The 27,904-nt window shown below is 52.8% G+C and overlaps 1 protein-coding gene across 1 annotated transcript in view; it reads left to right on the forward strand.

Moving 5' to 3' along the window:
* Window positions 1-27,904, forward strand: part of Niban2 (niban apoptosis regulator 2) — a 44,442-nt gene that overhangs the window by 11,252 nt on the left and 5,286 nt on the right. The window contains exons 2-5 of the mRNA XM_059259044.1: window positions 19,864-19,994; window positions 24,472-24,600; window positions 25,993-26,098; window positions 27,183-27,350. Of these exons, the coding sequence (XP_059115027.1) occupies window positions 19,864-19,994; window positions 24,472-24,600; window positions 25,993-26,098; window positions 27,183-27,350 (534 nt within the window). The remainder of the gene's footprint in view (window positions 1-19,863; window positions 19,995-24,471; window positions 24,601-25,992; window positions 26,099-27,182; window positions 27,351-27,904) is intronic.

The raw sequence follows: 27,904 nt of genomic DNA on the forward strand, positions 1-27,904 counted from the left end.
CTCTTGCTGGGACCTCAGAAGTTAGTCCTTTAGTCTTGGCCTGAGGCGGGGGCTTCTGCACTGGGCAAAGGGGTTATTTTCTTAGCGGCCTAGGACCCCTTGTCCTTCTAGGCGAGGCTGTTACAGCTTGCACAGCTCAGCTTTTCTGTTTTCCTGTGGAGACTGTCATGGAATCCAGGACTAGCTGCTTGGGGTCTTGCCCTGGTGGCCTGGGCCCCTCCACCCCGACATGGGGCCCAGCAGACTTCCTGTGTAGTTAGGGGCTGTCCTCCCCACCCCCCCCAGTCACATGGAGAGCTTTTGAGAGGCCAGTTTAGTGTATCAGAGGCCAGTCAGCAATTAGATGTACTCAGAACTGTGTGTAGCCTTGAGTGACACCTGGCTCCACACTGCGCTTCATTTCCCGCGTAGTGCAATGTGCCGACACCTGCAGACCCTTCCAGGCTCATCTGTACCTCCGAGTCATGTTATAAATACCGAAAGACGTTACAGGACTCTCAACCTCATTCGGTAGCCTCTGTGCTGGGGGGCGGGGGGAGAGGGTTGATGCCCCTGGGCTTCCCTGGGTGGACAGTGGCAATACTGGCTGGTTTTGTGTCAACTTGACACAAGCTAGAATCATCAGAGAGGAAGGAGCCTCAGTTGAGAAAATGCCTCCATGAGGTCCAAATGTAAGGCATTTTTTTCAACTAGTGATCAATGGGGGAGGGCCCAGCCCGTGGTGGGTGGTCCTGAGTCTATAAGAAAGCAGGCTGAGCAAGCCATGAGGAGCAAGCCAGTAAGCAGCACCCTCCACAGTGTTGCATCAGCTCCTCCTCCAGGATCCTGTCCTGCCTGAGTTCCTGTCCTGACTTCCTTTGGTGATGAACAGTGATATGGAAGTGTAAGCCAAATAAACCCTTTCCTCCCCAACTTGCTTTTTGATCATTGTGTTTTATCACGTGGAACCTCAGCTAGGACAGTGGCTTTGGTGGTGACAGTCTGCTCTTCCATCTACTGGCCAAGTGCCCCTAGGCTGGTAACTGTTTCATTTGCTGTTAGGCAGGATGTCACTAATCCTTAATGGTTGCAAAGGTTTTGTGTGTGACTGGCTGTCACTATTCTGTGGTGATGGACACCATGGTGCTTGATACTTAGATGTGTGAGAATGAAAAGATGCCACTTGGGGCTGGAGAGATGATTCAGTGGTTAAGCACACTTGTTGCTCCTGCAAAGGACCCAGTTTCAATTCCCAGTACCCATGTGGTGGCTCACAACATCCTTAAATTCAGATCCAAGAGAACCAAAGCTCTCTTCTGACTTCTATGGGTGTGCACCTGTTGTGTACACATATACACGGGCAAAACTCATGCAGACAAAATAAGAACATACAAATAACTTACAAAAAGAGATATGCCACTCTTTAATCTTGATGCATAGGGACCTGGAACCCTCTGCATGAGGAACTGGGGTGTGTGTGTGTGTGTGTGTGTGTGTGTGTGTGTGTGTGCAAAGTGTGTGTGGGTGTGGATTTTGGGTGCTGAGGGCAGATGCAGGAGAGCATGGACTGTGTTTCTGTCCTCTTGGAAGGAGCAGTGTGGGCCTGTTTTGTCTGAGGCCACAGGCATAAGGTGCGTGCATCTGCTACAGAGGGCTTCCTTCCTCTCTGCGTGTATTCCCCTTAGTGTGACTCATAGCCTTTCAGATCTTTGTCCTTGTTCTGGAGGGTAAGGCCAGGGATTTGTTCGTGATCGGGCTGGTCCTCTCCTGGGCTCCTGACCCGTCTCTGGTCTTGGCTGAACCCTTAGTGTGACAGGCAGGGGCCAGGCAGACTCTCAGCCCCATTCTTGGTGTATAGCAGGTTCAGAAGTGTGTGTGGATTGAGAGACCCATGTGTGTTTGGCATTGAGCTGGTGGCTGCCAAGCCCAGACACCTAGGTCTTGCCTGTGCAGAGACGTGTTCAGTTGGCTGCTGTGAAGTTGCCACCTCCCCGTGACAGCTTGCTTCTGCCTCATTGTCATGTGCTCTCCTGTCACAGAGGAAACATCTTCCTGGTGGCCTGGGCTCCCCTGGTGGTTTTAGGCCAGAGGCCAGCACTTTTACTTGCTTAGTGACTTCAGTCCTTCTTACCTATCTTACAGAGGTGGTGATAGGGTCCCGCTGCTGGCCTCATGCAGTGCTGGAGGAGCAGCTTGTGTTCCCTGGCGGAAAGACGGAGTGCTGAAGCTGCTGTGGCTGAAACCATGGGAACTTTTAAAAGCCAGGCGGGAAATGGCGACCAGAAGAGATCAGTGGTCCACACACCCACAGGCTTGGGCAAAGAGACTGAGCCCTGCATAGGTACCTTAAGAGAGAGTTAGTGCTAGGTTAGCTTGTAACCAAATGGTACCACAGAGCTCTTACTAAAACAGGGAAAGTGAAACAGTGTATCAATAGGTATTATTCAATGATATAATATGTAGCCATGAAAAGGGAAAGTATAATCCCACACACCCACACACCCAGACAGGGTTTCTCTGTGTGGCTCTGGATGTCCTGGAATTCCCTCTGTAGACCAGGCTGGCCTCCAACTCAGAGATCTACCTCCGAGTACTGGGATTAAAGGCATGAGCCACCACGCTCAGCTTAAATATAGTTTTTGTATGTCTAAAATAAGTGTATATTAGCTGGGTGGTGGTGACACAGGCCTTTGATTCCAGCACTGGGCAGGCAGAGGCAGGCCGGTCTCTGCGAGTTCAAGGACAGACTTAGTCAAGGCTACACAGAGAGACCCTGTCTCAAAAAAAAAAAAAAGTGTGTTCACAGACACACACACACACACACAAAATGGGAGGAAATGCACTGAAATATAGACAAAATTTTGAAATAGCAGCATAGTATATTATTTAAATTTTTCCTTTATTCCTGACTTTTTCTTTATATATTTAGTATTTGTGTGAGTGTATGAGTGGAACTCGATTTGTAGACCAAGCTGACCTCACTGAGATTAAAGGCGTGCACCACCATACATACCCATTTCCTTTCCTGATTTTTTTTTTTTTTTAGCAGTAAATGTAACAAATTAAAAAGAATACTGTGAGCCTGTTGGTTGTATTTTGGAAGGACAATTCTGTCTGATTCCAGAACTGGAGTCACCCTAATCTGACAAGAGCCAAAAGGAAGTTGCAAGCACAGGGCAGGATCTGGAGAGGAGTGAGGAAGAGTCTGGAAAGAGGCTGTTCATCTGTCTGAGAAGGGCATGGTTGTTAGCTACCCCCTGTGAGCTTCCTGAGGGATGCTCTGCTCGGTGCACAGTGCACACTGAAAATAAGCACCTTAGTCTCCGCGGTTGGAGCCCCTGAGGCTCTTGGGATCTCTGAGATAGGACCTGAAGGATGGATGGAGGAGGAGGTGAGGTCCCCAGTCTGGTAAAGGAGATTGTGTGTTTTTGCTGGCCATAGCCATAGCCACAACTCTGTGTACAAGACCCCTCGAGAGTTGTTTTGCAAAGTGCCATCATGTGTGTCTGGGGCTGGGCAAGTGGAGAGATGTGCCTGCCTGGATGAGTGTCTGTGGACCCCCTTCTTTCACAGAGTTGGGGACACTGCTTGCAGACCTGGCCTGCTGCGGTTTCCCAGTCTCTCCAGGTGCAGGAGCCCTGGACAGTGTTGGATCAGGAAGAGGAGGCAGAAGGTCTGAACTCACGTGACAGCTTTAGTTGGCATGCTGGGGTGGTGACCTTTTCTACCATTGATGTGTGACCTGGGGCTGGCCTGTTGAGCTCTAGACCTGGCCCTGTGCAGACAGGCAGTGCTGGGACCGTCAAGCCCTTGGTTAATCTAGCCCCAGAGGCTGGGCAGGAGCTGTCCAAGAGCCAGAGTTAAGCTTTGTGGGAAAACTCAATTGTCTTTCTGTGTCTTAGGGTTTCCGGGAGAGTGAACTGTGGAGCTCTGGTGTGACCTCACACAGTCAGAGGACAAACAAATGTGTGCTTCGAGATGGCTTAGCAGTTACAGGTGCTCGCTCTGCGAGCCTGGGGACCTGAGTTGGATCCCTGAAGCTCACAAACATGGAAGGAGAGCCAAGTGTGGTGACACACCTTTAATCCCAGCACTCAGGAGACAGAGGAGGTGAATCTTTGTGAGTTCAAGGCCAGCCTGGGCTACAGAGAGTTCTAGGACAGCCAGGGCTACATTCAGAGACCCTGTCTCAAACAAAAACAAACGAGCTGCAAGAAGAGAATGGACACTACAAAGTTGTCCTCTGGTCTTCAAACACGTTCTGTGGCACATGCATTCCCAACATACACATCATGGACACATACATACGTCATGTACACACAACAATAATACGAATAATAGTACAGCCAGCTTGTGCTTGGGTTGCTGGTGCGTTGCTGTGATCCTGGCACTGAGGGGCTGAGGCAGGAGGTTGCTGTGTGCTGGAGGCCAGCCGTCCATCCCCTGTTCCACCCTCTCCCCTCATTGGTGCTTCATGGAGACTGCTATGCTCAGCCAACAGGCTCTGCATTCTGTGTGCTTTGGAGGAGGGGTGTCTCTGGAGGTAATGGGCACAGGTTCACCATCTCCCCAGCGCCAGGCAGCATGGGAGATGATGCAGGGCTATGAGCTCCAGCCCCCAGTCTGTCTGTCTGTTACTGCATGACGTGATACCCTTTTTTGTCCAGTGAAGGAGCTGGCTACCATGCTAGACCCTCAAGGCCCCAGACCCTCCCAATTGTGACAGAAGACAATGAATGTCCTTTCCCACTACAGTGGCAGGCCCAAGGGACCACTCAGCCTTAATCAAACTTATCCCGAGTTCCATCCATCCACCTAGGATGCACTTTGTTTTAACTGTTACCAGCCCCCACTCAGGACAGAAGCCTGGCCAATCGTGAGTACGACTTGGCTTATTTTATTTATTCATTTTGTTTTGAGACAGGGTCTTCTCATGCTGCTCAAGCTAGCCTTGAACTTGTGATCCTCCTGCCTCAGCCTCCTGAGTAGCTGGTACTGTAGCTGTGAGCCACCAGACCCAGCCTTTCTTCCATCTCTGGATGCCTTGGGCCTGACGTTACAGCCTGGGGTCTGTCAGCTCAGCTGTAAGCGCGTGAGCGGCTTTGCACCGACTGGCCCATCTTCCTGGGTCCCTGTTCCCGTCTTCCTCCCTGACCGGAAGAAAGCAGCATTCCCTGTTGTCCTCACACTGTCTGCTGTCAGGACCTTGGGCTCTGGGAGATGCAGATAATAGTGTACGTGTGCGTGTGTATGTGCAGGCTTGTGGTGGGCAGGGAGGGGTCTGGCATTTCCGGACAGCTTGGGAAGGAGCTCGACCTGGATTTCGTAAGGTCAGTGGCATTGTAGGCACCCAGCAGATTCATGGTGGGGCTTGTGTCCCGCTCGGCCTTTCCTGCCGGGCTGGGCTGAAGTAACTGGTGCCTTCTGTCTGCTAGTTCCTGCTAGGATGGCACTGAACTTATTGGGTTCTTCCTGTCAGGCGGACGGTGTCAGGTGCTCCTGGCACATCTTATTGGGGCCTTACAACTTTTGTTGTTGTCGAGACAGGGTTTTGTTATGTAGCTCAGGCTGACCTTGAATTTACAATTTTCCTGCCTCAACTTCCTGAGTGCTGGGATTACCAGTATGCCACCACTACATCTAGCTTAGGTGGGTCTTTTTATTTATTTTTTTTAATTATTATTTTTTAAACTTTTTTGAGACAGAGTCTCTCTGTATGTAACTCTGGCTGTCTCAGAAATCAATATGTAGACAAGGCTGGTCTTAAACTCACAGAGACCCACCTGCCTCTGCCTCCCCAGTGCTGGGATCAAAGGTGTGCACCACCATGCCTGGTGGACTTCTTTTACTTCTAGATCTATTTATTACTTTATGTGTGAGTGTTTTGCCTGCATGCATGTATGTGCACCACATCTGTGCTCGATGTCTGAGGAGGTCAGAAGGACATTCATTGGGTCCCCTGGAACTGGAGTTACAGATGGTTATGAGCCTCTGTATGGGTGCTGGGAATTGAACCTGGGTCCTCTGCAAGAGCAGCAAGTGCTCCGAACTGCTGAGCCATCCCTCCAGTCCCTAAGTTGTATTTTTTTTGGTGGGGGGAAGGTGCTTTTTTGAGACAGGGTCTCTGTGTAGTCCTGGCTGTCCTAGATCTCACTATGTAGGCCAGGCTGGCCTCAGACTCAGAGATCTGCCTGCCTCTGTCTCCAGAGTGCTGGGATTAAAGGTGTGCGCCACCACTGCCTGGCATGGCTGGGCTATTTTCAATGCTCATTTTATGGAAAGAAATTTAGACTCAGAAAGATTCAATCATTGGCAGAGCTGGGTCTGTGTGGTCCCAGTGTTCACACTGTTCCTGGTTACCCCTCTGGGGCACAATTGTTAGCCTCTGTTTGCACATCTCTGATAGCTGGGAGCTCCCTCCCTGTAGGTCACCTGCCCTGTTCTGGGCGTCAGATGCAGTCAGAGCCCTTACTGAGGTCCTGTGTGCTGTCTGTGGGTCATCTGCAAACCAGATCCAGCTTGGTCAGGCCGCGGCTGCAGCAAGCCCCTCAGCTTGGTCAGGCCGCGGCTGCAGCAAGCACCAAATCTGGTTCCCAGGGAATTTTCCAACTCTGTGATTGCTCATGGCATGGTGCCACTCAAGTACTTCCCTGTAGCCTGTGCCTGAGCCTTACTCTCCTCTTTCAACCATCTCTGGGAAAGAACTTGGAGAGATACAAAGAAAACAGACAAGAAGCTAGCCTGGGGCGTGCGCGAACTGGTGACCGATGATCAAGCTCTTGAGGATCTTGGGTTCCCAGCAAGTGCTGTCTCTGGGGATGATGACCCAGCATCTCTGATGATTGATGCTGTGTTGGGGAGTGTGGGGTGGCACCCCCATCCACAGTGCTGTGGGAGCAGGGCTGTGGCTGGTGTGGTCTACTGGCTGTCCTTTGTTGGGTCCACTTCCCCTTTCTGATTAATTAACCTTTGACTATCAAGGGCCTAGAAAAAGTAGATCCCAAATGTGTCACATTTCCTTCCTTTTCTCCTTCCCTCCTTCCCTCCCTCCTTCCTTCCTTTCTTTCTTTTGACAAGGTCTTTCTGTAGCCCTGGCTGTCTTGGAACTTACAATGTAGACCAGGCTGGCCTTGAACTCACAGACATCCACCTGCCTCCGCCTACCGAGTGCTGGGACTAAGGACATTCGCCACTTGTGCCCAGCATGTTTCCCGCTTCTTGGTTGCTCTGCATGAGAACTGGGTAGCTGCTGCTAACTGGTAGCCTCCCTTCCCTAGCTGCTCATCACTGTGGCCATTAGAGCTGGAGCAGATGAAACGAATTTCTTCCAACCTTCAGTGGCTGCCGTGAGTAATGTCAGCTCCTGCTTGAAAGGCTCTGTGGAGTTCAGAGAGAATGAAACATGTACTCATTCCCCCGTCGTCTAAGCTTGCGGCATGGGCACCTTGCTGTTGCTCGGAGAGCCCTTGGCCTACAAGGGAAGGAGCAGACAGATTCCTGCTTCCTGTGTGTCTACAGACCAGCTTGCTTTTTGTCTGCTGGGCACACGCAGCTCTCTCACCTAGCTAGGCGCAAGATCCCCTGGATCCCCAGACTGTATCACTTGCCCTCCTCTGGGTTCCTAGTTAGAGTGGTTACCCATTGTGGGGTCGCTTAAAAATTGAGTGTGTGTTAGAGGCTGCCTTGTGGAGGTTAATTCTCTCCTTCTGCCCTGTGGGGTCCCGGGACTGAACTGAGGTCATGAGACTTGGCTGTAGGTGCCTTTATCTATTGAGCCCGCCATCAGTGTAGGGGTTTTGTTGTTGTTTGTTTGTTTGGTTAAAATTTTATTTATATTTATTTTATGTGCACGAATGTTTGCATGCCTGATGCCTGTAGAGGCCAGAAAAGGGTAGTCAATCTCCTGGAACTAGTTGTGGGCCACCATGCAGTTGCTGGGAACAGAACCCGGGTCCCCTGCAAAGCCATCAAGTGCTCTTAACCACTGAGCCATCTCCATTGTGGGTTTTTTTTTTTTTTAATTTTTTTTTATTGACAGTCCATCTCCTTCATCAGATCCCCAGAGCCTATCCCTGGAGACACATAGAGAGAGGTTCTTGGAGGGTGGGCATGATGCCAGTCCTGTGTTAGGCCTGCGGTAGGTGTAGACAGGCTTGTCCTGCTCTGGGTTGGGGATGTTGCTGGTGGCCTGGGCCCCCTTTCTCTGTCTGTTCCCCAAGTGTCCTGGCCTCCTAGAACAGGCTGCCAGCTGGAGGCTGGGAGCGGAGAGCTGATGCCAGGCAGGTGGGTGGAGCTAGGAAGGGATGAGAAGGCCTTTGTTTCTCCTGTTTGTGTCCAGATGGGAACTGATTTTTCTCGACTGAAGTGGAGGATGTGCAGGGCAGTTTCGGGTGTTCCCCCCACCTCCAGACATTTCCCCAGGCCTCCACCCTGGCTGCCCTCTCCACCCTCAGGTCCCCCTATTTCAGCATTTACTCTTCACCAGACCTGTTGTGGCTGAGTTCTGGTTAAATATTTGCTAACTGAGAAGTTTGCAAGGCGGCTTTCTGTAAAAGTCCCGGCTGACTACTCCCAACTCTGTCTGGATAAGGAGACCCAGCCCTCCTGGGCCTTCAGAGCCTTTGCAGGTGGCCGTCTTGGCATCTGGAACTAGATAACCCTTCACTCTGGGGTTCGATGGATCAGGGAGAGAGGGCAGAGGCCAGGCTGAGTCCTGGGGAGCCAGGGTGGAAAGAGCCTGGAGATCTGCTCCCTAATTTTCTGACCTCTGCTCCCCACCTGTCCAAGGGTCAGCCTTCCCAAAGTTCCAGTGGCCTGTTAACGAGAGAATGTGGCAGGGCAGGATTCAGTCCGTGCAAACCACTCGAAGCCTTGACTATTAACCATAGGGTCCATCGTATCTCAGAGTTCTCCATTACCATTAGGGATAGCAGGGGGTCTGTGGCTTCATGCCTGGTTCTGCTCTCTTGTCTAATGCTGGGCAGGCAAGTCACTGAATTCTGAGCCTTGGATCCCTCATCCAGAGAATGGGTTTAACAGTTTGTCCTGGTGGGGTTAAATGAAGTCATGTGACAATTATTGCTAACGTGTTTCAGAAGCGCTTCAGTGCTGGCTCTGGGCAAGTGTGGCATGCATTAGCTCACGCTGTGATGGTTATAATTACATGCAAATGGAGAACCAAAGAGCCTTAGTGGTGGGGGCAGGGCAAGGGAGTCTGAGTGAGCTTTTGAGCTGGAAATCAAGAAGGATGTTCTGCCATAAGGCATGTTGTAGGAGAGAGTGCAGAGCGGGATGCACTTGGTATCAGTGGGAAGGGAAGTGTGGCTGAGAACCCCTATCTTGGATTCCATTCATTGCTACCTGCTGATGGGCTGCAGCATGTCAGGACATGGGTAGGTGTTGTGTCAGCACTGATAGGGAACCTAAGGTCTCCTGGGGCTGTTGAAGGCTCATCCTTAACAAAGTAAGTCACCTGATCCTCTGGACATTGCCACAGTCCTCGGAGTCCAGGTCCCGCTGGCCTGGTGGACAAGTCTCTGTTTCTCCAGTGGCACTGATACTCCTAGATGCTTCTGGACTGTGGCAGGTCATGATTTGGTGTCATACTCTGTGACCTGCATGAGAAATGATAGGTCCCCTGCCAGCCTGGTGCCTCTCCACCTGTGTCTAAATAAGAACTTTTTTTTTTTGGTAGTCCTGGGGATTAAACCCAGGGCCTTGTGAGTGATAGGCAGGTGCTCTACCACTGTACTGTATCCTTAGCCATCTGGCTGTGACTAACAATCAGCTCTATAGGTCCTCAGTCTATCCTCAGCAAGATGGCAGAGTCCAGTGAAGCATGGTCCCTGGACACTCATGTCCCCAGCCCACAGCAAATACATACACAGGCACATGTGGAGCTGTGTTCATGGGAGAGGCTTTCCATGTTAGTCCCTGGTGTCAGAGGCTAACTCAGCAGAAGGTCCCTTCAGGACACCTGCAGTGAGGAAGGAGGGAAGGCTCATGTGACACCCACTTTCCCACAAAGAAGGACTGTGTTGGCTGTGTTCCTTCATCCTCAGGCGCCTCCGAGGCCCCAGCTTCTACACAAACCTCTCTTACATGTGAGGAGCCTAGGGTGGGTGGAACTTATGAGAAGTCGAGCGTGGATAAGCGGGGAGCACCCACCCATCCTGGGGATTCCCAAAGGAAGAGATGGTTCGGGGAGGAGGGGGATGGTCAGATATTAGAGGACTCAGGGTACTTATAACAGGAGCCATGCCTTTATCCCAAGGGCAGAGGGAGCCTTAGAAGGTCTGTGAACATGGGAGGGCCAGGCAATTCCATGCTGGCTCCTGGAATGACACCAACCAGCGGGAGTCAGGAATAGTTTGAGGCTGAGGCAGGTGTAAGAGGGTAGTGACCGGGCTGGGCAGTGGCAGGTGGTGCAGGCTGAGCTGAGGTGAGCTGGCAGGCTGACTGACAGGAGTCACCTCACAGTTAGCCTCTGAGGCCCAGAAGCAGAGCCCCAGGCACCTGCCATTGCTGAGGACACCCTTCCTTTTGGACTTCTTGTCAAGGGGCCTGCATCAGCCCCTGCTCTCTGGATAAGCCTCATTGGTGGCTGTCACACTCTCTCTCCCTGACCCTGGCTCTGCAGGGTCCTGGCCTGCTGGCCCCAGCTCTTCTCATGGGCCGATTACTCCCTCCCTCCTGCTGGATGGTGGAGCCCATCATTATCCTTCTTCCCAACTCGCCAGCAGGGCCCCGCATCAGGTCCTCCTGATGGGGCCACCCACAGGCTGCCGTATCCACCCCAGAGGCTGACAGTCTCCATGGTGGATGTGAAATGTATTTTCCCAAACTTTGGTTCTGAGTCTGTGTCATTTATGTATGTACTCATGTATGTATATATGTGTGGAGTGTGTGTCTGCATGTGTCTTTGGATACCTATATAGGTGATTTGTAAGTGCATGTGAAGTCTTCCACATTTGCTTTGTGCCTTACTTTGGGGACAGGGTCTCTCCCGTAACCTGGAGCTCCTTAGTTCAGTTAGGCTGACCAGCCCATAAGCCCCAGGGACCTGCTTGTCTCCGCCCCCAGCACTGGGGTTAAAGACCTGGGGTGCTATGCCTGGATTTTTATGTGGTGCTGGGTATCCAGACTCAGTTCTTTGTGGTTGCATGGCAGACATTTTACCAGCGGAGCCATCTCTCCAGTGTGGCCCCGACACCACTTGTCCCCCCGTATTGTTTCTATGCTGTGTGTTCTCAGACGTCACTTAACCTCTCAGAGCATTGGTGGAGGAAGGTCAATGCAAGCAGCTGCGACGCAGGGCCGGGGATACAGCTCGGCTGGCAGTGTTTTCCTTGCATGTGGGAGGTCCCGAGTTTGATCCTCAATGCTGCAAGAAAAAAAAAAAAACACAAAAACCCTCATTTTTTTAGATGGGTGTGGCAACCCATGCTTTTAATTGTGGAACTTGGGAGGTGGAGGCAGAGGGCTCAGGAATTCAGAGTTACTCTTGGCTACATAACAAGTTTGAGACCAGCCTGGGCTACACGAGCCTTTTCCCGGGGCTGAGGAGACCTAAGTGGAAGTGGAAGTAGTAAGAATTCGGTGTCAGGAGAAAGCCTGTAGGGACACTCTGAGACCTGGTACTCCAGTCCTTTTGTTGAGCTGTGCTGTGTGACTCAAGGAGTGTGTGACTGGCTCTCTGGGCCTCAGTTCTGGCTGTACCAGTCAGGTGATGTAGTTTCTGGTATTTGACTTCGTGACATGGGGAACCTGAGTCCCTGCCTCCTTAGTTTCTGGGGTGGGTGGGTCATCGTCCTAGCCACTGCCCCACCTCCCTATCTGGAGCGATCCCCAGTGCTCCAAGAACCAGGCAGGCCAGTTCTGAGCCCGCCCCACCCTGCAGGTGCTGCCACCTGCTAGGTTTCAGTCCCCATGAAACCCTGAAACTGGGCCGGGCATGGTGGTGAGGCTTGTTCCTCGAGCCTGCTGGATGGACCAGCCAGACAGGATGAGCCTGGCTCAGTGCCCACATCTGAGTCCAAATCAGGGTAGGATTTGTGTGAAGTCCCTGTGTCCACACGAGGTCGGCTGCTGTCCTGGTTGGAGATTGTCTTCTTTGTCCTCATGCTGTCGCTGTGGAAGGGGATTCAGGCTCAGGCCCTGGGTCTTGGACCTGGGCTCAGCTCTTGCTTGGGCTACTCTTTCATGAACAGTGTGGGAGGGGATCGCAGTTTCTTGTGCTCCTGTGGATAGAGATTATGTAGGGTTTCCACAGGGGTGTAGCATGCAGGGGCTCACAGACTCTTCCTGCAGCGTGTCCCCAGGGACCCCTCTTTACCTTCCCCATACTCAGCTTAATCTGCAGGATAGGCCCAGCACCCCTCTCCAGCTCCCCAAGGCTTCTGGGACTTCAGGGCACCCTGGGGCCCTTGTTCTTGGTGGCTTCTGCTATCTACACAGGAAGTAACATGATCCCTAAAATTGTCACTTTGGAAAATCAGAGATCAGCATTCTTCCGGCCACTGAGCTGCTGTTAGTGTTGGTCATGTGCACTGTCCTTGTCAGGGCCAAGTGTCTTATGCTCATTGGTTCAGATTTCCTCATCACCCAGTCGGGCGTGTACTGATGTGCCATCTTGAAGAGAAGCAAACAGGCTCACAGGGGGAAAGTGCCTTGGCCTAGACCATCAGCTAGGGGGCAGAGGTGGGACTTGAACCCAGAGCCTGTACCTGTAAGACACCGAGGTGCTGGAGCCCCTTGTCAGTCCCAGGTGACTGTGGTCAGCCCTAACCTGCTTGACTCACGCGCAGCTCAGTGGAAGTGCTGAGGGTAGCGTCTTGGTTGGCTCCCAAGGCCAGGGCAGCACTGCTGAGATTTTCATTAAGACCTTAGGTCACCTGAGACCTACCTGCCCATTTTAGCCCAGGGAGGGTCAGCCAGGGAAGGGGTGTCCAGTAGGTGGGAGCAGGTAGGGAGGTGAAGAGCCAAACTAGTCTCTTTGATCTGACACTCACAGATTATGACCTTGGGAAAGTCACTTTGCCTTTCTGAGCCTGAATGTCCTCATCTGTCAAATGGGGACAGTTAAGCTTGCTTTGCATCCCCCTGGGCCTGGGTAAGGACATAGAAGAGTAAAGCTAGGGTCTCATAAAGGCACTGTATGGCAGTGTGAAAGGCCACTGGGCATGGGGACTCTGGACAGGGCCTGGGGGAAGTAGGAGTCAAAGCCGACTCCCGTGGGCCTGGGATGTAGCTCCCTGGTGGACTGCTCACCTGGCATGCATGAAGCCCTGGCTAGATCTGGTCCTCAGCGTCACAAAAACAAAACAACAAAAGTCCCACTTCTAACTAGGTCTGGTGACAGAGCCTGTAACGCCAGTACTTGGGAAGCTTCAGTAAGAGAATTGTCTCCAGTTTGAGGTCAGCCTGGGCTACGTGGTGGAACCCTCTCCACTCAGATAAACAACTCTAATTCCTCCTTCTGAAATTCCTCTTCTCTCTTCTTCCAGGCTGTGTCTCTGAGCCTCAAGACCACAAGGGCTGAGAAGCCTGTGCTGAGTTCTCAGTGGGCACACCCAGGGAGCTCTGGGAATTCTGGGCACAGAATTAGGAGGATTGGCTGGTGAGGGGCCTCTCTGGGTCACCCTTGAGCCCCTCCGAAGGGTGTATCCAGCTGCATCAAGACTCACCACCCCTTACTCAACTGACTTGCTTCAAGACTGGGCTTCTCAACACACACACACACACACACACACACACACACACACACACACAGAGCAGGGAGAGAGACAGAGACAGAGAGACAGAGACACAGAGAGACAGAGAGAACAAGAATACTTTGTTCTGGACCCATGTCCTGGGAACTGGCCTTTTCAGAGCTTCATGGCATACCCTGCCTTCTTGAGACATGGCGTAGAGACCTTGCAAGGCCTGGGGCATTGGTGCTCCAAGACTGCCTGACATAGCTCTGGATTTCCCAGCTGTCCTTAGGGTGACAGGGGACCAGGCAGGGCCCCTGGGATGACCCACACGGGGCCAGCTTGGTTTCTGTTGACTTACTGTGGAATGGTCTCCCCGAGCCTCCTGTTACAACCTGGGAAATGGGAGCGTGTATGCAACCTGATCCCTGGGGCCGGCAGAAAAATCTGCGTGTTGGGCAGAGGCGGGTAGCCCAGCTTCTGTGTGAGGTGAGCCCACATCTGAGGGCTATCGCTGGCACAGGAGCAGGGATGGGACACGCAGCCCAGGTTGGGGTGTGGTGGGGAACCTGGGTGCACACAGAGGACACACACAAGCCTTGCTCCCTAACTCCAGTTTTGTCTGATCTCTCCTCTCCTCTTCTCTCCTCTCCTGCTCCTCTCTCTCTCTCTCTCTCTCTCTCTCTCTCTCTCTCTCTCTCTCTCTCTCTCTCTCTCTGAGACAGGGTTTCTCTGTGTAGTTTTGGAGCCTGTCCTGGATCTTGCTCTGTAGACCAGGCTGGCCTCGAACTCACAAAGATCTGCCTGGCTCTGCCTTTCTTTTCTTTTCTTTTCTTTTCTTTTCTTTTCTTTTCTTTTCTTTTCTTTTCTTTTCTTTTCTTTTCTTTTCTTCTCTTCTCTTCTCTTCTCTTTCCTTCCTTCCTTCCTTCCTTCCTTCCTTCCTTCCTTCCTTCCTTCCATTCTCTCTCTCTCTCTCTCTCTCTCTCTCTCTCTCTCTCTCTCTTTCCCTCCCTCCCTTCCTTTCTTTCAGAAAAAATCTTTAATGGATTTTTTTCAAGCTATAAAAGTTGTACCTGAGGCCAGGCGGTGGTGGCGCATGCCTTTAATCCCAGCACTCGGAAGGCAGAGCCAGGTGGATCTGTGTGAGGTCAAGGCCAGCCTGGTCTACAGAGCAAGATCCAGGACAGGCACCAAAACTACACAGAGAAACCCTGTCTTGAAAAACCAAAAACCAAAACTAAAAACTTGTACCTGGCAGTGAGTGGTTCAGCCCGCCTCTTGCCTCCATAGTTACAAGCCGAGCACTGTTATAATTCAGACTAGTGTTTTCGGTGCCCTGGGCTGTGTATGTGGCACTGTCCATAACCTGCCCTGTCCACATCCTGTCTGCCCCTGTGAGGGTCTCTGTGATGCCAGGCTTCTATGAAGGGTGAGGGTCTGAGAGAACTGGGCAGCCCCAAGCCTCCCTCTCACAGGAAGCTGGAGGGCGGGCCCATCAGTTTCTACGGTTCCCACAGCTCCTTAGGCAGTGGCATCTGGCTGAGTCAGTGCATAGGAGGGTGAGGGTGGGTGAAAATATGCAACCTGGGTGGGTGAGGCCAGCCCACGCCCACAGACTCCTCACCCATGCATCTATGGCTGTTGTACTAGCCTCCAGTTCTGGGCCCCCGGGGTTGGTCCTCTCTCATCAGGTGGGGCCACAGGCTGCCTCCCCACTGCCCTCTGAGGTTTTGTGGACAGTGGTCGGAGCCCACTCAGATCCTGACCATCTCTATCTCCTGTGTGATCTAGCCAGCCCTTCACCCTTTCTGGTTCAGAGCAGTCCTCAGGGTTGTGAGCCTTGGCCTCGGAAACCCCAAATCCATGCATTGGAGTGTCTCCAGAGGCCGTGGAGAGATTGGAAGAGCTGATGTGGGCAGGTGTAGAGAGAGGTCTACCCCACCCCCCACCCCCAGCCCTAGGTACCTCCCGCAGATCCTAGGCTGGATGCTGAGTCATGGAATCCTCTGACGCTCTCTGGAGCTAGCCTCGGGCAACAATTGAGAAAAGCAGTGGCCTTGGTGGCTCCCGCTTGTAATTCCAACACTCAGGAAGGTGAAAGCAGAACTGATGTGAATTGCAGGCCAGCCTGGGCTACAGAGTGAGTTCCAAGCCAGCCTGGGGTATATACAGTTAGACACTATCTCTAAAGGGGTGCTAAGTAGCATTTACAGGGTGGACACTGTGAAGGGCCCCCAAGGAAAGGGGACTGCCTGGGCTTGCAGAGCCCACTGGCAGGGAGGTAAGGCTTGAGCCAGGCCCATGTACCTCCTCATGTCTTCTCCTATGCAGCTCTGAGAGTCTTGAGTCCAGGTTAGAACAATGGAGTGCTGCTGATCTTTGGGGTCCCCTTTGCCCCCTGAAGATCCCAGCTCCCCATCCCTTGTGTTTGGGAGCACTTCCTTAGTACCAAGCACGTGGTAGTTCTTTTCAGGCTGACTGGGCTCTGCCCACCTCTGTCGGCCTCTCCCAGCTCTTCCTGGGGTGCCAACTCACAGACCACCGTTCCTGCCACTTGCCCGGCTGCTCTCGGGTCCCGATGCTGAGCCCCCAGTCATTGTTGTCTTTGCTCAATAACCGTTTGGTCATTGGGCCACCCCTGGGTCCCTTCCCTGCGTCAAGCCCCCGCTGAGTGTGACCCAGAAAGGGACAGCCAGCTTTGTCCCCACCCACATGTGAGGTCTGTAACCCCAACACCAGCTGCCGCCCTAGTCCATCCCGTCCCGTCCCGTCCGCTCCAGGATTGGGAGCAGATATGTAGCAAGAGGGTCCTGCCTTCGCCTGTGCCGGTCGATTCTGGAAGATCAGCTGGCCAAGGGTTTGCCAAATTTGGGTCAAGTTTGCTATGGTTCCTGAGGTCAAGTAGTGGAGAGTGCCTGGGACCGCAGTCAGCTGCAGCAGGGCTCCCCCGGGCACTCTGTTCTTGGATGCATGAGTGTGCCCCCTTTTTCACATCATTTAGTGGAGCCACGCCCCCATCCCACACCATTTCTGCCCTTCTCTCCACTTTTTCCTTGGGCCCCGTGGCTTCTCCTTCCCTAGGCTTCCTGCTTCCTCTCCGGAGCTGTGGTCCCATCTCCCTTGGGTGACTTATTTTCACTTTGTGTGAAAAGATACTGAGTGGCTTTCACCCCAGGCCCTGGGGCTGTCCTGGCTGCTCCTAGCCCAGCATGTTTAGGCCCACGAGTGTCAGCGCCTTGGCCTAGGGAGCTGAGCTGCAGCCCCCTGCTGATCCAGCTTCCACCAGTGTCACTGGTCACAGGCCTTTCTGGTGTGTCTGCTTTCAGGGCGTCCAGAAGCTTCTTTCACTACACAACCTGTCTGGCCTGGTCTCAGACACCCTCGATGGTTTGGGACATGACTTGGGCCTCTGCCTGGCTCATTTTGCTCTTCCTGCTTCCTTCACAGGCCAGCTGTACCCTTTGGAGCACGGCTCTTCCTAGACCGGGCACCTGCCTGGTAGCCGAGAGTTGCCATGGGCTGGGCAGGCCCAGATTCAAGTCTCTCTCTCTCTCTTTTTTTTTTAAATACGGCAGCTTCCTCCTGAGGCTGACCAGGCAGCAGGTCCACATTTGCCGTTGTTGGGATAAAGCTCTGTTTGAGGGTCCCTGGCCTGGGTTGGACCTCAGAGTTGTAGCTGAAGCTTTAAGCGGCCATGTTGGTCAGGACGCTCATTGCCTGCAGGGAGTTAAAGCAGAACCCGGCCCAAGGACAGGGGGAGTTAAAGCAGAACCCGGCCCAAGGATAGGGGACTCCTGAGCCGCCACTTCCCCCACCCGGAACAGTGGTGGCACCAAGCTCTCGTGAAGTTGTGTCCCACCCTGGGGGTAGCACTCTATCAGCAATAGCTGTGGGGGTGACAGGCCCATGGTCATCCCCCAGCCTCACCCTTCCCCAGCCTTATTATCTCCAGGACAATTCCCGCAGTCTCTGGGGACTGCTGCTCTGAGGGTTTTTATAAAACAGGCATGCAAACACACTCCTCACTCATTCTTCCTCCTTCCCCCAAATCAGAATCTAGACAGACATGACCTCAGTCCAGGAAAGGGCTGCATGGAAGGCTGGCTTTGTGGAGTGCTGGGTGAGCGGAGCTACCCAGAGCACATGCCCCTCTCTACTGCTACTGAGGCAGGGATAGGGGTGCTGAGTGCGGTAATGTGGGATGAGCCCCGGGTTCTCCCTGGCCACCAGCTCCTGGCTGGGTCCCGGGGGTCCAGCCCAGTTCCATCATTCACTATCTGTGTAACTTTGTGCCAATGACAGAACCTCTCTGGGTCTGTTTCCTCCTCTATAAAGTGGCCATGACATGGACCCTGCCTCACAGAGCCATTGAGAAGGGTGAATACTGCCCTAGGTCACTGACTCTAGGGACCTGAAGATGGGCAGTGGGTCCCTAGATGAAGGACTAGGTTTTTGGAACTATAATCCAAGATTGTCAGCGGAGGCAGGGTGGTCTGTCCTTGCTTCTAGACCTCTCAGTATGCAGGGGAAACTGAGGCCCAGGGAGGGGAGCTTCATAAACCTCAGGTTGAGATTCTAGTTGCAGCTTTTTAGGACGAGGAGGCTCTTCTGAGCCCTTTTGGTGCCTCAGTTTCCCCATCTATAAGTAGGGACACCCAGGCAGGATCAGTACTGAACCTGCTGCCTGCTGGGCCTGCTCTGGAGACCACAGACTGACCCTTTCTGTTCTGAAACTGCTTCAGCACCAGAGAGAAGCGAACAGCTAGGAGAAACCAGTCGCTGGCCCACAGGGTTGGGGCTGTGGCAGTTTTCACTCTTTCCTTTTTGGGGGCCCACTGAGGCTTGCTCTTTTTTATGAATGCCCAGCCTTGGCTTGGCTTGTTTCTAGCCAGCTTTTCTTAACTTATCCCATCTACCTTTTGCCTCTCTCTGGCCTTTCACCTTTCTGTATACCTGTCTTTACTTCTTACTCCGTGGGTTGCTGTGTGGCTGGGTGGCTGGCCCCTGATGTCCTCCTTCCCTTCTTTTCTCATTCCTTGATCTTCTCTTCCCAGAGTTCTCCTATTTATTCTCCCTGCCTGCCAGCCCCGTCTACCCATTTTCTTGGCCATTCAGTTCTTTATTAGACCATCAGGTGTTTTAGATAGGTAAAATAACACATCTTCACAGAGTTAAACAAATGCAACATAAAAGAATTCAACACATCTTTGCGTCATTAAACAAAGTTTTCACAGCATAAATAAGTGTAACACGTCTTACATTAATATCACACAGCAATAGCCCAGTTGGTGGAGTGTGTACCCAACCTACATGAATCTCAGGGTTTGACCCCTGACCTTTAAACAGGGCTTGGTGGCTCACGCCTGGAGGATCAGGAGTTCAAAGTCAGCTTTGGCTATGTAGAGAGTTAGAGGCCAACCTGGGCTTATATACGCTCTTGTTTCAAAAGAAGAAGAAAAAAGGGTTAACTTGGTAGATGAATTTGAATCATGAGTAAATGACTCAAATGCATGAAATGTGAGGAGGCTTTCTGCACACCCCCAATCCCTGCACGGGAAGGCCCGAGCCCATGGCCGCCACACCTTTCCCTCACCAGTTCCTTTTCGCCAATAGGAATCATTCTTGCTCAGAGACTGTGTTCAGCGTATGAGACCATTACTTTCCAGCTGTCTTCACAGGGTCTACCAGTCACTTCCACCGTAGCCTGGCTTTTTTCTGTCTTGGGTGGACTGGTTTATGCTGGTCAGTCCCACCACTGCACATTAGCTGGTCCATGCTCACTTATGTGGTGTCCTAGGTGTGAGCAAGGCATCAAAAGGAGCATGCAGCCCCCGTAGGGAACCTGTCCCCACTCGCTACACCCTGTCCACCCAGGGGAAAAGCAGACTCACTTGGTGCTGGTCGCCAGTGAGCCCGAGACTCTCATAGGCCTGTTGGATGTGGTTTTCCTTTCTCTCTGTGTGGCCACTGACCAGCTTCCTGTCAGGACTGGGTGGCCACTGTGCAGACAGCTCACGACCAAAGCCCTTGCCTAGCGTGTGAGAGACTAAGGTGACCAGTCCCAGTTTGGGTGAAAGGGCGTTTGTGCATCACGTGAACAGTTCTTCACGCGGGACTTTGCAGACTTGATTCCCTAGGTGTCCATACACCTTCCCTGGGCCTCACACTCTCATGCATGCTTCCCTTTCAGAGAAAACTGAGAAGATCCTGAGAGAGTTCCTCCGTTTCTACGAGGACCAATATGGCGTCTCCCTCTTCAACAGCATGCGCCATGAGATCGAGGGCACCGGTCCACCACAGGCTCAGCTGCTCTGGCGCAAGGTGAGAGGCATGGGGGGGGGGGGGTCCAGCCTGGGCTCTATCAGCCCTTCTCCCATGAGGCCTTTGATGTGGCTTCTCTGGGCCTTTGTCTCCCTGTGTTGGTGGGCTGGTCTCTAAGGGCCCTTCATTGGCTGAGGTAACCTTCCCTCACTTGGTCCCTGCCCCCCACTGTCAGTGCAACCCACCTCTCCCACTGCCAGTGCAAACCACCCCCACTGCCAGTGCAAACCACCCCTCTGCCAGTGCAAACCACCCCTCCCACTGTCAATGCAACCCCCCACTGCCAGTGCAAACTACCACTGCCAGTGCAAACCCCCACTGCTAGTGCAAACCACCCTACTGTCAGCGCAACCCCCCCACTGCCAGTGCAAACCACCCTACTGTCAGTGCAAACCACTCCATTGTCAGTGCAACCCCCACTGCCAGTGCAAACCACCCCCACTGCCAGTGCAACCCGCCCACTGCCAATGCACACCACCCCACTGCCAGTGCAAACCACCCCCACTGCCAGTGCACAGCAACCCCACTGCCAGTGCAAACCACCCCATTGTCAGTGCAACCCCCACTGCCAGTGCAAACCCCCCACTGCCAGTGCAAACCCCCCACTGCCAGTGCAAACCCCCCCACACACTGCCAGTGCAACCTTTCCATTGTCACAGCTGCATTTTGCAGTCTTGACAGCTCTGGTTACTCACTGTCAAGCGAAATGTGGCAAACCTCTCTGGTCCTGCGTCCTCCCCTCCAGTGTGGAAGTGGCTTCACAGATCCATTAACACTGCTTCTCCGCTTCACAGATCCATTAACACTGTCCCAGGCCACATGCTCTAGGTTCCCCTCCCCTTAGGACCTTGTCATTCATTATCCATTGCTAGTGTTAGATTTAGGCTTGCTGTGGAGCTTCCTGGCTTTATCCTGGGGAGTCAGTGTGGCCTGGAGTGGGGACTGTGATAGGCCTGGAGGTAACAGGGCTGGGGTGAAATCAGGAAGGAAACAGTTGGTTTGGCTGCTGAATTACCCAACTTGAGGCAGAGGCTAGCTACGTGCCTGGAACACTACTCTAGGGCTCTCTGAAGGGAAATCTTTGCTGATGACTGTATTCGGACTTTCTTGGCCCGCCAGCCCCAAATAATGACACAGAGACTTGTTATTAATTATGAAAACTTGGCCTTAGCTTAGGCTTTTTCCCGACTAGCTCCTATAACTTAATTAACCTGTTTCTATTAATCTATGTTCGGCCACGTGGCTCGGTTACCTCTCTGTATGTCCAATTTCTGCAATGTCTTGCTGGCATCTCTGGCACACCTAGATTCATCTGAGTTCCTCTTTCTGCCCAGAATCCTCCCTATCCTCTCCTGCCTAGCTATTGGCCATTCAGCTCTTTATTAAACCAACTGGAAGGTGCCTGGCAAAGACACATCTTCACAGTGTACAAGAAGGTTATACAGATGACTGCGGCTGCAGGGTCAGGTGCTAAGGCTGCAAGCAGTGCTCAAGGTGACAGACAGTGAACAGCTGTCTGCACAGTACAGTGGGACCTGGGAATATGACACCCGAGTCTTGGTGGTCTGGAAAAGGCTGCTCCACTGAGGCCCTGAGGGCCAGGGAGGGGTTGGCTGTGAGAAGGGACTGACGGATAGAGGGAATCTGGATGTACAAAGTCCCAAGCTTAGCGCAGAGGACCTGGTCTGGGCCCAGGAGGCAGACAGAGCTGGCTTAGATTCCTAGCCCAGAACCCTTTCTCCCCGCCTGCAGCCTGCCTTGGGAGGAGAGAAAGGGTGGGCTGTTTGTCTCTGCTCCGTGTATGACTCTAGAGCAGAGATGTCTGGACGTGGCCTGGCCTTGGCTCGGGCAGGTGTGCACCGGCACCTGTGTGGTGAGGAAAGGGAGGCCTGAATTCAGCCCGGATGAGCAGGACCTAAACTGCTTTTCCTGTCTAGACGGCAAGGTCAGAGGCCCATCCAACGTGGGGACCCAAACCTGTAATCCCAGTATTTGTGAAGCTGAGGTAGGAGCCAGCCTAGGCTGCTATGTGGTGAGCACCAGGCCAAGGAGGGCTATATCCTAGGACCCTGTCTCAAAACAAGAACAGAACCAGAGATAGACAAAAGGTTCAGGCGGCGTGAGGCCGATGCTGTGGTAAGCAATTTCTCTGTGTGTCTGGCTTTTTACACTCACAGGACTGTGTCTCACTGCAGGCAAACGGGACATGTAGCCAGAAGAGTGGCCTGAAATTTGTTGATGGGTTCTTGAGGGCCAGGGGCTTCCTTTGATGGCTCATGAAGCTGACTGCCATGTGAAGTCATTACAGAAATAGAAGGGAAATAGTGTTAGTCACCAGAGTGATCACAGTCATTTTCTACAGAAACAATCATTGCAGTAAAAGAACAAATGAGTCAGGATGAGGCGACGGGCCTGTGACCCCAGCACTCAGGAGCTGAGGAGGAACAGCAGGAGTTAGGGCCATCTGGGGTCCATACACACAGAAAGAGGTGTCTCACCTTCCACCCCAGCAAACAAAGTAATCAGTAGTTGTTTTGTGGTGGAGAACCTCACACCACCCCCTCCCTGCTCTGAGGGTTGCTGGGGAGTCACTTCTCTGGCTTCAGTGGTGGGTGGCAAGGATACCCTTGGTTTGTAGGGTCTGGAATATTGTGGACCTCCACAGGCCTTCCACTCAAAACAGGGCTCTGCCATTTGAGAAAACCTAATTTTTCTGTTGAGTAAGGTCTCATGTAGCCCAGGCTAGCCTCAAACCCCACCTGTAACTGAGGATTACCTTGGGTTTCTGGTCCCCCTTCTTTCTACCTCCCTCCTGAATCTGGGATTAGAGGCTTGCTTGCAACACCTCAGTTTACCTTTGGAAAAAAAAATCTTAAAAATAAAATCTAATCCAGCAGCCAGGCAGTCTCAGTGAGATGGCCCAGGATCTGGGGATGTGCTCAGTGGTGGGGTGCAGAGCCTGGCTTCATGGCTCAGGCACTTCCTCAGAGTCAACCCTCTGGGACTGTTCCTAATCTCAGGGCCTTCCGGTGGTTGTAGGTGCCCAGCTGAGCCGCCGGTTGGGTCTTCCCAGGGTGTTAGGAAAACCCTGGCTTTTCTTTCTAGAAAAGACAGATTGGAGGGCTGGGTTACAGAAGTCTAAATATAGACCACCAAGTGGGGGCCTTCTGACCAGGGCAAAGCCTGGGGTGGGGGAGGGAGCAGACCCATTTTTTTCCTGTAAATATTTTCTTCTAGAGAGGAAACTGGTCTTGGGGCTATTGTTTGAGCACAATGGGCCCTCCTTTTAAGAGTGTAGTTTTCCCCTGAGGAGCAAGGGGGTGGGGTGGGGGGTTAGAAGGTGGGGGGTGGGAGGGGGTGGGGGTCGGGCAGCTAGGGAAAGGAGCCAGGAGAGAACACAGGAGGAGGAGGAGCAAGATCCACAGACCAAGACGCAAAGTCATAATTTTTCCCATCAATACATAGAGTACTCGGTCTGTTTTGTAACTGGTACCACATTTATCATAGAATAAACAGAACTTGCCTAGAAATGGAGATTCCTAGATCCCCGGGCCCCACAGTCCATTGCAGCTTCTGTACCTCCCTTCCAGAAGCTTCCTTGATCTCTATAGTGTCGGCTTGGGTAAAGACATCCCTTCCCATGTCCAAGTCGGCCCAGAAGCTGAGAACATGTCTCGTGCACTCTGGCAGACTCCTGACATGGTCACTGTTTGTTGGCTTTGTATAGCCTGCCTGCCTGGTGTTGGCCACAGTCTCCATTGTACAGAGGAGGGAGCTGAATGCAAGTCATGCTCATCCTTGTAGGGTTTGTAGGAATGGCTGAGCGTGTCTGCAGCCCACATAGTTCACCTCTTTGCCTGGACGCTGGTCTGACGTCTCTCCTCACCCCGACTCAGGGATGCCACCTGGCCAGCTGGCAGAGCTGGGATGCTCTCTGGATATAAGTTCAAGTCTTCATTGTTCTGAGGGGAAATTGAGGCCCAGAGCTGGGCAGAGGCTTGCTCACATACTAGGACCTTTTAAGTATTGGCCTAATGGTGTGTCCTCCAGCTGGGTGAATGCTGTGCCCTGAAGTAGAAGCATCAGGTGGACAGGGGAAGCAGCCTGCTCCCCAGTTCCCTCCCTGGGGGGCTCCCCTGGACCAGAGGAGAGTGGGAAACCTTAGGCCTGGCTCCAAATGAATGCCCAGGCTGGGTTTCACTCATATTATATTTGAACCCCGAGTGAGTCCCTCACTGCCCTAAACCTCAGGCCTTCATCCGTACAGTGGGCGCAGTGCAAATCCCTGATGAGGCCAGGGATTTGGTGGTGGCGGTGGCGGTGGCGGTGGCGGTGGCGGTGGCGGTGGTGTGTGTGTGTGTGTGTGTAGGGGACACCCTATGAGGAGTTAAAATGCAAGCCTTGGTGGCTGTGCCGCCACCTTGTTCCTTGGGACGCCTTGTTCCTTCTCGGCTTCACGCTCACTTCCTGCCCACAGGTGCCCCTGGATGAACGCATCATCTTCTCTGGGAACCTTTTCCAGTACCAGGAGGACAATAAGAAGTGGAGGAATCGCTTCAGCCTGGTGCCCCACAACTATGGGCTGGTGCTGTACGAGAACAAAGTGGTGAGTGAGCCTGGTGTGCTCCCGGCAGCCACCCTCCTCTGCACTTACCTCCTTCTTACTCTGTGACCCCCGTTCCAAACCTGAGGCTCCAGACTCCATGCTTTCCCATTCATGCCTGCCCCCGGTATTTCTCCACGGACTTCCCAGGGCCAAAGCAAACTTTCTGAGCCTTCTCCACTTCTCCAGACCTGTTTGCCTTGGGGGTCTTTCTCTCAGTGTCCTTTTACCCTTTGTCCAGGTGTCCACGTCATAAACCCTTCTTGCCCTCTGGTCACTCCCAAGCCCCACCAAATCCCTCGCTCAGCGCAAAGCCTGCCCTCTGCTTGCCTTGGTCTCCTTCGTGGCTAGCCTTCCTACTTCTCCCAGGAGCCCCCTCCATCCTTATGCTTCCGCAGTCACACCAGCTGTTTGCTGGCCATCTGCCCCTCCATGCCACTCTCTGAGTGGGGCTCCTGAATTCTCCTTCCCCAATCTTCCGTGCCCTGATGTGGGTCTGAGCAGAAATGGGAGCTTGGCCATGTCTTGTATTTGCTTTGAGCCCTTGGGAGAAGTCCCACCTGGTTATGTTACAGATTTTATTTCATCTGCCCAACTTTTCTCCAGCACTGCCCCAAAGACAGGCCTGTCTTTTTCAGAGCAGATGTCTGCCCCCTAGTGGCAGACAGCTGCTTGGCAGCCCTGATGTATGGGCAATTGGGTCAGAATCATTTTCCCTCCCATAGTTGTAAGGAAAGCTGGGCACTGACCTAACTCTCCCTTGAAACACTGTGATGCTTAGAACCTAGAAATTTGGGGTGAGCAGTTCAAGGTAATGTCAAAGCCCTTGGGTTCTGGAGACAGCGCTGGTTCAGAGCCAACGCCTACTTCCTGTCCTTGTGAATTGGAAATGAGCCACCTCTTATATTTTGAGAGCATCCGCAGGAGCGTCTCATATGTAACAGACAATCACAGACTCGCTGGTCCCAGAGGCAGCAGTGGCAGTGATGGTAGTCACTGCCCCCTAACAAAGCTTATCTACTGGCATTGTGCCGAGTGTTTTGTGTGGATGTTTCCCCTCCCTCCTGGCCCAGCTCTTGAAGTCAGGACCCAGAACTGGGTCTCGTCTATGCCTCTCCATCTCCAATAATACGACAGTCAATCTCCATGCCCTCCATTGTGGGGACTAAACTCAGTCCCTAGAGCATGCCAGGCAAGCACTCCACATGAGGCTGCATCCTTGCCCTGTCAGTCGGTTGGTCGGTTGGTTGGTTGGTCAGTCACTTCTGACTCCTCTAGTTCTCCCCTCCCCCACCTTGGACAAGTAGCTGAATAATCCTGGAGCCAGCTGGAAATGGGGGTTTGTGCTTGGCCACATTCTTAACCATGAGGCTTCATTTCTTTTGCTCTCTTCAGGCCTATGAGCGGCAGATGCCACCCAGAGCCGTCATTAACAGTGCAGGCTACAAAGTTCTCACCTCTGTAGACCAGTACCTGGAGCTTGTTGGCAATTCCCTACCGGGTAAGTAGTCTCCGACCCTACTGTCCTACATGGGCCTAAGGATTGGCTAGGGAAGGGGATGACCCTGAGCCCATTGCTTGGGCTCCATTCTGCAGGGCAGCCAGTGGGGCCTAGAATGTCTGCAGATTTCTTGAACAAACCGAGCCCTCAAAGGGGAGACTCCAAAGGCTCATGAGGTTGAGTTTGCCCCAGGCTGTGTATGGATAGGGTCTGGACCCAGATCATGTGGGCCCTCAGCCAGGCCCTACCTAGGCCAAAGCCATGTGCACCAGAGTTCTGTGATGGAGGCCCTTCCCACCTCCCTGAGACCATGATTGTCTCTGGGAGAGATGATGGTGACCCTGCCAGGGGTTTCTGAGGCTTTATCTTAGACCTCCCCATTCTACTCAGCCCCCACCTGGGATGTGAGGCTTGGAACTAAAGCCCGTGTGGCTGTAGATGCCACGTGGTAGTCGATTCTCCTGGACTCCAGGACTGACTCTCTATCCTTTTGTTGGGGCCACAGAGGTAAAGCCCTTCCCTTCCGATGTCAAGTTCTTCAGTATCAACTGAACCTTGGTGCTGAGAGGGCCCGAAGGCCTCGGGGTGTGCCCTGTAAGCATATCCCAGCCACCCAAAGCTGGACCACAGACAACTGTTATTGTCATATTACTGACCACAGTGGTGAGCCCAGGACCTGTTGTCTTGCTGGATCTAAAATATCCATGAGGGCCAAAGCGATAGAAAAAAGTCCTTTCTGTTTATTTTGTTTGCCCACATGCTCCCTCCTTCCCTGGGTATTTAAACCACCAGTTTGGCCTCTGCTGTTGAAATCTGAAGGGAAACCCAAGAATGTAATGAACTAGAGTCCCCGACCCTCTCATAAAGCCAGGCACTCGGTCAAGGTGGGTGTGACCTATTTCCAGTTCTAGAAAGAGGGGCCACACGGTGCCAGGCTTCTCAGTTACTGTAGCTGAGCCTTGGAGGTCAAAATGAAGGTCAGCTGCTTCCTTGCTGAGACACCCTGAGGACAGGACAGCCTTACCTAGGCCTGAGCCTAGGCCTCAGTGGCAGAGGGCAGCTTCTCACAGCTATGTCTCCACAGGGACCACATCGAAATCGGGCTCCACCCCCATCCTTAAGTGCCCCACGCAGTTCCCGCTCATCCTGTGGCATCCTTATGCCCGTCACTACTACTTCTGCATGATGACGGAAGCTGAACAGGACAAATGGCAGGCCGTGCTTCAGGATTGCGTCCGACACTGCAACAATGGTGAGGGGCCAGCAGGTGGCAGCACTTACTAATGTGCTGAGTGGCGACACCCAGTGGTTGTGGATGGTATGGCAACCCTGCTCTACGATCTGCTCTCACTTCCCTTCTGAGGTTGTAAGAAACTTTTCATTATCACTCTTAGTCCTTCTCCTTGATGAAAATATTTCTGTGTTGCCAAGGCAACATTGGAAAATTGTTCTCCAAAGGCTGTACTTGTTGAGCCTCTGGACCCACAGTCCCAAAATCATCTTGATTTTTGCCACTTTCTAGCACTGTTATGTTTGGAGACTTCCTAGTTATTAGTGTTGTTGCTGTAACAAACACACCCAGAAAGGCAACTTAAAGGACAAAAGGTTTACTTTGTCGCACATTTCAGAGGGGCTGGGGGCAGGAGTGTGGCAGCAGCTCCCACGGCATCCAGAGTCAGAAAGCAGAGAGGGATGGAGGTGGCTGCTGTCAGCCCTTCCCCCTTTATCCAGTCTGGGGCCCCAGCCCATGAGTGTCCCCTGTACTTAGGGTGAATCTTCCACCTCAGTTAGGCCAGTCTAGAAACT

Source organism: Peromyscus eremicus, chromosome 4 (genome assembly GCF_949786415.1).
Source record: "Peromyscus eremicus chromosome 4, PerEre_H2_v1, whole genome shotgun sequence".
Lineage (NCBI taxonomy): Eukaryota > Metazoa > Chordata > Mammalia > Rodentia > Cricetidae > Peromyscus > Peromyscus eremicus.